Below are 8,484 nucleotides of genomic sequence, written 5' to 3'. Positions count from 1 at the left end.
TTTTCCAAAACAAAGCCTAGAAAAGGAGAAGAAACAAGACTGCTTCCGTTCCGTGTATTTCCCCAGGGCTTGATGAGGAAAACTTGTCAGGAACTAAGAATTTTAAAAAAGAAAGCATCTATACTTTTCAAAGTCATTTCACACCAATTTTACTCTACCAAAAAGGGAACAAATGTTGCAAAATCAGGGATTACAAATAACTTCCCCTAAAATGTTATAGATATTCTGGTTTCCCTTCATCTATGGAAGAGTAATACGAATGCATTTTCAGGATCCAGCAAAAAACATGATCTAAAACCCTGAAGCATTCTGTACAGTCTCTGTAAAACCTGAAGCTAGATGATACCAGTTACGAAAATCAGTTTCATATATGGATAGAGAACCAGTGCAAAAGCAGATGTGTGTTATCAGCTCTGCTGAAATGATAACGAAGTCTGTGACCTAAGCATGAACACTTTTAGGAAAAACCTTGACACAGCTTTTTTATTGTGAAGGACACTTGGCATCACAGCACTTCAGCAGCATGAGCTACACTTGCCATGTTCAAATCTGGCAGAACCCATTCCTTATCATGCAACATGAGTTACTGTTAAAATCAATTCTATACAACCAATAATTTTTGGATGTATAATAAATCAGCTGGAAAAACTGTGCTTGCTATCTTAAATATTTTAATAGTCATTAATCATTAAAATCTTGCATTTATTGATAATTTTTCAACACCGTAATATGAGATATGGCATAAAATAGATATTGATAAAATAATAGCAACATAAAACAGTAAGAAACATTTCATCACTAGTCGTTTTTCAGAATTATTTTGAAATTGCTCTTATTCTGGATAAAGAAGTCCCATTACTCTTGTCAAGAATCCAAAATTTATATCTTCCTCTATCACCACATTAAGCCATCATATTAAGAAACAGCTGTTACATTTTGTGTAGAAAAACTCAGCAAGATTTCAAGAGCAAGAAAAAAATGTGCGTGTCTGTATGGAGTCCAATCTCAATGCACCTTCCAGTTCTCGTAAGAGGGAAATGGGAGAAGGTAAAAAAGAGGGAGAATATGTAAAAATGAGGGTCATTTTTAAGGTTTTCTTCTTACACAAAGTTCTAGGAGAAAAAAAGCTGGAATTTTCTTCCCTGCTCAACATGACGTTTCTCTGCACACAGCCAAATATTAGCTTCCTCCATGAACTAAAGCCCAACCAGCACTTAGCTTTTTTATTCACAGCTGTGTAATGCTGCCACAATGACTGCACTTAAACTACATTAAAAGATCATTCAGATTGCAAAGTCAAGCACCCGGAATGCTAGGAAATATCAAATTAAGGTTGGCAATGACACTTCAAATTGGCCGTTCTTGTGCAAATTAATTACAAGCTTTACTTAAATATCATTTTCAATTTTTTTCCCAATGCACCTATGATTCTGCACTGCACTTAATAAACAACATTCAATAAGTCAGTACCTTTTTGGTGGAATTCAATATTCATTAAATTTAACAGAACTAGTTCCACTTGTAATATTACTTATTATTAATAAGTTAGTCTCGGTTTGCAAACTGCCCAGCAGCAATGAACTGAAAAATTAACACCAGCTTCCCTGAAATGGAGAGTTTCATGAAGTCCTGCTGAAGTAACAGCAGTGAGCTGAGGAGATCTCAGTAGCCAAAAGAATTTGCACTTCACAGAGAATTTTGACATATTTGGTTGTACATTTGCATGTGCATGCTACTGATTAAGCCATCAACCTTTAATGCATCCTATATATATATAGTATTGGAGACAATCCAGCAATAAAGAAAAACTAAGCTAAGCAGTATTATAATTACTTGTAAGGCTTAAGGAATTAGGGGAATTTTTATTATTTGTAATTAAGATAACCTTGCAAGGTCAATAGATAAGCTGCGAAAATTAAGTGGTGTCAGAATTAAGTACTATATGACTAAATATATTGTCAAATTGAGTGAGATGCTGAATGCCAAATTTTAACCAAGGACACGCTGATGTCCCAAAGCATTGGGAACAGGAAGAGACAATCTCCAGAGGTCTTCCCCAGTCTACATTATTTGATGGTTCCCTATCGATAGCACTGACAACAGTCTCCCTATATAATGCCCTTACTGTGACAACGAGCTTTCAGAGAGCACCAATGCTTCCTTTTCTTTAGTCTGTTCTAGGAGCATTAAAGGACAAGACTGACACTAGTGCAGTTTTCTGCAAATGGTAAAGCTGTAGGATTTGTCCCTGAGTAAATGCTTTACCTACAGACTACCAAGAATTGCAAGGCTAGCAGTTTACCAGCATTGTGAAGTAATCCAAAACAGACAGTGGATTATTTTCCTCCGAAGTGAAGTGTCCTGAAGACACTTGTCTGCTAAAGCTACACACTAGCATATATATCACTTAAAAAAAAAACCACCCTTTTTTTAAAGAAGGGTGTTCACATTGACATTCTTTCCCCTGAGTGTATTAACTAAATGCCAGAGCAAACTGGAACTGAGAAGCACGGGCACAGTGGAGAAAGAAAAGGAAAATGTGGGAAAAAGATGGCAAAGAACAGTTTATGTGTTTACTGCCTGATTGCATGAAGAAGAAACAGCAAAATCCCTCTGAAAATTAGGGAATTTTCATGGTCCAACTGTGTGCTTTGTATCACAAACTGACCTTTTTTCATGATGACATAATCTTGTTTCTAAAGACATCACATTAGTGTTTTGGAAGGCCTTTTAAAATGCTTCTCTCAGTGTCACAGCCATATTTCAAAAGCACTTTGGTTACCTTTTTCTATTCTTATATTTCATATATGGCATTAGTAGGTAGTTAGAGGAAAAAAAATACATTCATTCATGAGGGATGGATAAAATATTGGGAGTCTTCACTTAGTTTTTATATAAAATGAGTTAACTTTACGAGAAGCGTCTGCATCTTAAAAAAAAATAAAATTGTGCAATTAATCAACATGTAGCTAAACCAAAACACAACAGACACAGTTCTGTGTTACTGGCTGAGTACACATGCATTAGTGCAAATTACTGGGGGTTGGAACTAGATGGTATTTGAAGTCCCTTCCAACTCAAGCTATTCTATGATCATAATGGCAAAAAAATAAAATAAAATAAAATAAAATAAAATAAAATAAAATAAAATAAAATAAAATAAAATAAAATAAAATAAAAAGTATGTCTTCTAACACAGGATCATTCGTTTGACAAATCTTGAGAAGATATATAGGACCTGAGTGAGTCCTTAGAAGTGCTAAACTGACTGCACTGGCTGAACTTGAAGTCACAGAATCATAAAATCATTTGATTGGAAGGGATTCTTAAAGGTCATCTAGTTCAACTCTCCTGCAATGAACCAGCATGCCTACAGCTCAGAGCCCCATCCAGCCTGACCTTGAAAGTCTCCAGGGACAGGGCAGCCACCACCTCTCTGGGTAACCTGTCCCATCACTTCACCCTTATTGTAAAAAACTTTTTTCTTATACCCAATCTAAATCTCTCCCCTCTTATACATAGATCTCTCTAAAACTAATGATCCTATTTATTTCCATATATACAAATACAACAGCTGCAAAGAGCACAATAACACTACTGGACAGAGCAAATTCTCAGCTCTCTTTTTCAACAGTCATCCCCATTAGCTATGCATTTTTTGCCAGCAAATCTGTATCTTTCCAATTTAGAAACAAGGATGATGTGGAGAGCCATGTCAAAGGCCTCACTGAAATCCAGATAGATGGCACCACTATCTCTTCCCTTCTCTGATGCAAGTACACCATCACAGAGCACCACACAGTTGGTCAGACAGGACCAGCTTTTGGTGGAGCGATGCTAGATGTTCCATATCACCTCCCTCTTTTCCATGTGCCTTAGCATAGCTTCCAGGAGGATCCGTTCCATCATCTTCCGCAGCACAGAGGTCAGGTGGACAGGTCAGTAGTTCTCCGGGTCATCCTTTCTACCTATCTTAAAAATTGGTGTTACACTGCCTTTTTTCCAGTCATCAGGGACTTCACCTGATCACCGTGACTTTTTAAATATCACTGAGAGTGGCTTGGTGACAACATCACCCAATTCCCTCAGACTCTGGGGGTCCCATAGACTTATGAACATTCCTTAATAGGAACCTGATCTTTGCTTACGGCAGGAAGGACATTGCTTCCCCACTCCCCACCTTCTGACCCACCTGCTTTGAGGGGTGTGTGAAGAGCAGTTGACAGTGAAGACTGAGGCAAAAAAGTTGTTGAGTACCTCAGCCTTTTCCTTGTCTGTTGTTATCAGCCTGCCTGTACCTCTCTGTAGGACGTACACCCTCTTATGGGACTTTCCTTTTCTTATTGATATACCTGCAGAAGCCTTTTTTGCCCTCCTTCTTGCCCTCTTGACAAGTTCAGTTCCAGCTGGGCTTTGGCCTTCCTCATCCCATCCCTACTCAGCCTAGCAATATCCCTAGACTCCTTCCAGGATACCTGTCCCTGCTTACACTGCCTGTGCATTTCCTGCTTTCTGGTTTGACCAACAGGTCCCAGTTCAGCCATGCCAGCCTCTTGCCTTCCTTTCCTGACTTCCTACACCTGGGGATGGAGAGCTTTAGTGGATTAAGGAAAGCTTCCTTGAAGATCCGCCAGCTCTGTTCCTCAAAGACTCACTTGTCTTTGAGGACAGTTTTTCACAAGATTTTGTTGACTAACCCCCTGAAGACCCAGAAGTTGGCTTTCCTAAAATTTAGTGTCCTAGTTTCACTATTTGTCTGTTGCATATTCTTTAGGATTGTCAATTCCACCATTGCATAATCATTACAGAACAGGCAGCCTCCAATCCTGATGTCACCAATCAGTTCATTTGCACTGGTGAGTAACAGGTCCAATACTGCATGCCCTTTGGTGGGGCTCTCTATTACTTTGCGCAATAATTTCTCCTCCATGCATTCCAGGAGCCTCCTGGATTGCCTACAGATGGCTGAACTGCTTTTCCAGCAGATAACTTCATCAGAGGAGATGAAGCTAACCTAAGAAGGGATTGCAAAGGTCTACGTGAGAGGTTCATTTCTTGCTCATCCCTCAGTGAACAGAAGGCAGTGGGCACCTCCCACAGGCATCCCACAGCTCGGTGCTTTTGGGTTGCTGGGAGTCTCAGCAGTCACACAGAACACGACCGAGGTTACAGGTGCTCCAGAAAAAGCAGCAGCAATGCAGGACCGAGGAGTTCATGAAAGCTTCTGCTTTCTGTCTACTCTCCCTCTTGCTGACACCGTCTCCAAGCTACCATTGCCTGAGCTACCCACTCATCACTTACCCAAGGTGAGTGAGATAGAAGAATGATAGATGACCTGAGTTCTCATTAAATATCTTGCTTCTCCAACACTACTGTGATTAATCACTATCACAGTTCAGTGGTTCAGCTGCAATTACTAGGTGGAGAGTAATGAAATTAGGGTTGTCTAGACAGCTGTGAAACTTCCAACTTTATGAGGAAAATTGTATCAATATATTATTGTTACAAAAGCATTTAAGTCAACTCAATTAGGAGAATGATCAACGCAGAAGTCAGCATCTGTTATTTCCAATTACAATTTTAGTGTGGTTCAGACTTCATTTGGGCTCTTTCTCACAACTTCTCTTGCACAACTTCCTTCTCAACAAGGAACTCAGGGAAAACTGTTTCTTTACACTGCAGGGTATGGAAGAGCATTCCTCTTGCATAGTCAAGTACTGTTTAATACCACTTTTGCATTATTATGTGATTACTGACAACGTTCCACAAAGAGAAATGAAGAAGATGCAAGTTTATGTGTATTTCTGGAATTACCATCTCAGATAGATGCTACTGAATGCCAGCCTCTTGATGCACTGCTACCTTACCACCTCCTTTTCCAGACATCATGCTTCTGGATCAGTTGGCAATACGTGCAAACTGTCCATCTGGTGGGGAAAGCTTAACCTTGCAATGGTATGCTCAAATAGATTGCCATTTCAGACGCATTTCATCTGCACAATGTCACTGATACAAGATTGTAGGAGCTTGTAACTATCTTCTGAGGTTGCACTCTCCCATACAAAACAGATGCCAAACACAAGCCTCTCTGATACTAAGGCTATGTACACAGAAAATACATCCAAATAAAACATGGTACTGGACAACGCAAGCAGTGCAGGACACGAACACACAAACAGCAATCATTCATTCTGGAAAACATTTCAGGCCCAGCATAAACCCTCTTGCAGCAGCTTCACACCTCTGGCCACAGACATCTTCATAATTAACATTCATGGAACAGCAAGGGAAACATGGGGCAAAAGTGGAGCTGTGTGCAGAAGTAGTATAGCTCCAAATGCAGAAGAACATCTAGAAAAACATCCACCTTCTCTCTACTCTGCTTTTCACTCTATGCAACGCCCACCTGCACAGTTCAGCACATGAACCCCTGAATAAGCCCTTTCCACTGACCTGTCACAACTCAAGGACACCACATCAGTGACTCACGCCACCACATTGCCATTTCTCTTGGTTTTGACTCAAGCATATCCACAGCCTGTCCCACCAGTGTTGCATGGGGTGGTCATCTGAAGCACAAGGCAACAGCGAAGCTGCCATCATCCAGCACCACATAACAGGGAAGGGTTGGCTCACTAGAGCTGCAGGGTTTAGTCTTTAGGAAGCACTCTGCAGGAGTCTCAAATGCAGTTAAAGTTGACACAAACTAAAGATACTCAGCATGTCATGAGACTAAGCCACCAATTAATGCTCCAGATGTGGAGTAGGAGTCAGCTCAGCCCCAAAAAACTGGGCTGTAGAGAGTGTGGTCTGAAGAAACCAAGCATAAGGGCTCCCAGGAAGGAAAACCAAATCTGCCAAAGAATCCCATTAGTCCTCCCTCCTGCAAGGAGGCAGTCAGTTAACTGAATCAGGGAGCTGTAATAGGGCCTGTTAATCGACAAGATGCTGCTTCCCTTCAGTCTCCTGCAAAGGCACAGATCATTAGCAACACTACAAGCCGACAATCTATTTTTTTATTACAGGATGAGTAAGTGATAGCAGTTAGAACCAGCAGATCGTGCAGAAGGAACACAGTGACCTTTATTAAGGTTTGACCTTCAAGGGCAAACATTTTTGCCTTCACTCAAGAGATCTTCCACCAACATCACAGAGGAGGACTATCACTTGCACCAGAGGGAATGCGGAGCAGCAGTGCAAGATTGGCCTTCAAATAGGGCAACAATCTATGGAATGGCATTTCATTGGGAACAAAACCAATCTTGTAACAGGAAAATCCTCCTTCAAACCCCCTAACAAAAAAGAGACAGATAACTCACAAATACCTTCCATACCTCTGTGATTTAGTCTTACCTTTGCGATGTTTTCTTGTATTTTCTCCTGCAGGAAAAGAACAAAACACAACTGAGATAAGAAAGCTCAACTGGTGAGGATGAGAAAAGGAGGCTGTCAGCAATAGGGGCAATTAAGGGATGACACTTATGCCATAAGATGGTTCCAAAATTAATGCAGCTATCTCCAGCTAAATTCAGCAGCTGTTGCATTTAACTGCAGCAGAAAGAGGAGTGAGTTTGCCTGTGTGTTTCTTGCCCTTTTACTTAAGAAAGTGTCACAGCAGCTGGAATCAATTACTACTCTAAACAGCAAGTGACAGGAACCACCTTCTCATGCTGAGGTGCACTTTTTGTGTCTCCATACAGCACAGAGATGTGGTCTGATATGTGGAGAGCCCACTATGTTATAGTGATGGTGATGTGATGCATCAGCTACATTGCTGTGGTCAATCAGTGCAAAGCTGTAGTGATTTTACAGCAGCTCTGCTCTGGAAAGAAAGCCCAGGTCCTCACGAGTTCCATTCTCTGCCAAATCCCAGGTGCCACAATGCGTGCAGGTCAGGACCTAAGTGAGCTGTGCCCAGGACAATGGCAAGGACAATGGGATGCTAACAACCTAACAACCCCACCTTTCCACTGCATCAGTTGTGGTAAAGGCTGCAAGGTGTGCTTGTCCTCTACAGGCAGTGGCACAAGGTGTCAACATCCAATCAGAAATCCTGCTGTGTGGCCATACAGTCAGCTGCAGAGGTATTTCTGCACTGTACTTTGAATGTTAACTCATTATCTTGCAACAGTGCATTCAATGGCTTTGTACAGTGCCTGGCAAAGCAGGGCACCGATCTCACTTGAGTTCTTCCATGCTTTTGTAAGTTAAACTGAAACTGGTGAGCTCTGAACTTCACAAGCAGTGATGGTAACACAGTGAGGACTACAATGAAGAGTGCAAAATTAACATCCTGCTGCTCAGCAAAACACTAAGAGGTGGTCCCTGCCTTCTGAATATGTAGTAATGGTGTTGTGTTGTAAGCATCCAACTCCACGTCCTCATCTGATAGTACTGCAGATGGAATATTGTCTAAGTCAGACAGGACCAGCATACCCAAATAAGGGGTATTCTTTCTTGAAAATAGGGGAAAAAATTTACATT

General features: G+C 41.0%; 1 protein-coding gene across 5 annotated transcripts in view; it reads right to left on the bottom strand.

Moving 5' to 3' along the window:
* The window catches only part of PDE1C (phosphodiesterase 1C), a 311,651-nt gene that overhangs the window by 149,222 nt on the left and 153,945 nt on the right, over window positions 1–8,484 (bottom strand). For 4 of the 5 annotated variants that reach the window (XM_010713055.3, XM_010713056.3, XM_010713058.3 and 1 more), the window contains exon 2: window positions 7,354–7,380. The exons of the other annotated variant lie outside the window; for it this stretch is intronic. In XM_010713055.3, the coding sequence (XP_010711357.1) occupies window positions 7,354–7,380 (27 nt within the window). The remainder of the gene's footprint in view (window positions 1–7,353; window positions 7,381–8,484) is intronic. 5 annotated transcript variants of the gene reach the window in all.

The sequence above is a fragment of the Meleagris gallopavo genome, chromosome 6 (genome assembly GCF_000146605.3).
Source record: "Meleagris gallopavo isolate NT-WF06-2002-E0010 breed Aviagen turkey brand Nicholas breeding stock chromosome 6, Turkey_5.1, whole genome shotgun sequence".
Taxonomy (NCBI): domain Eukaryota; kingdom Metazoa; phylum Chordata; class Aves; order Galliformes; family Phasianidae; genus Meleagris; species Meleagris gallopavo.
This window is presented reverse-complemented; position numbering and strand designations above follow the sequence as displayed.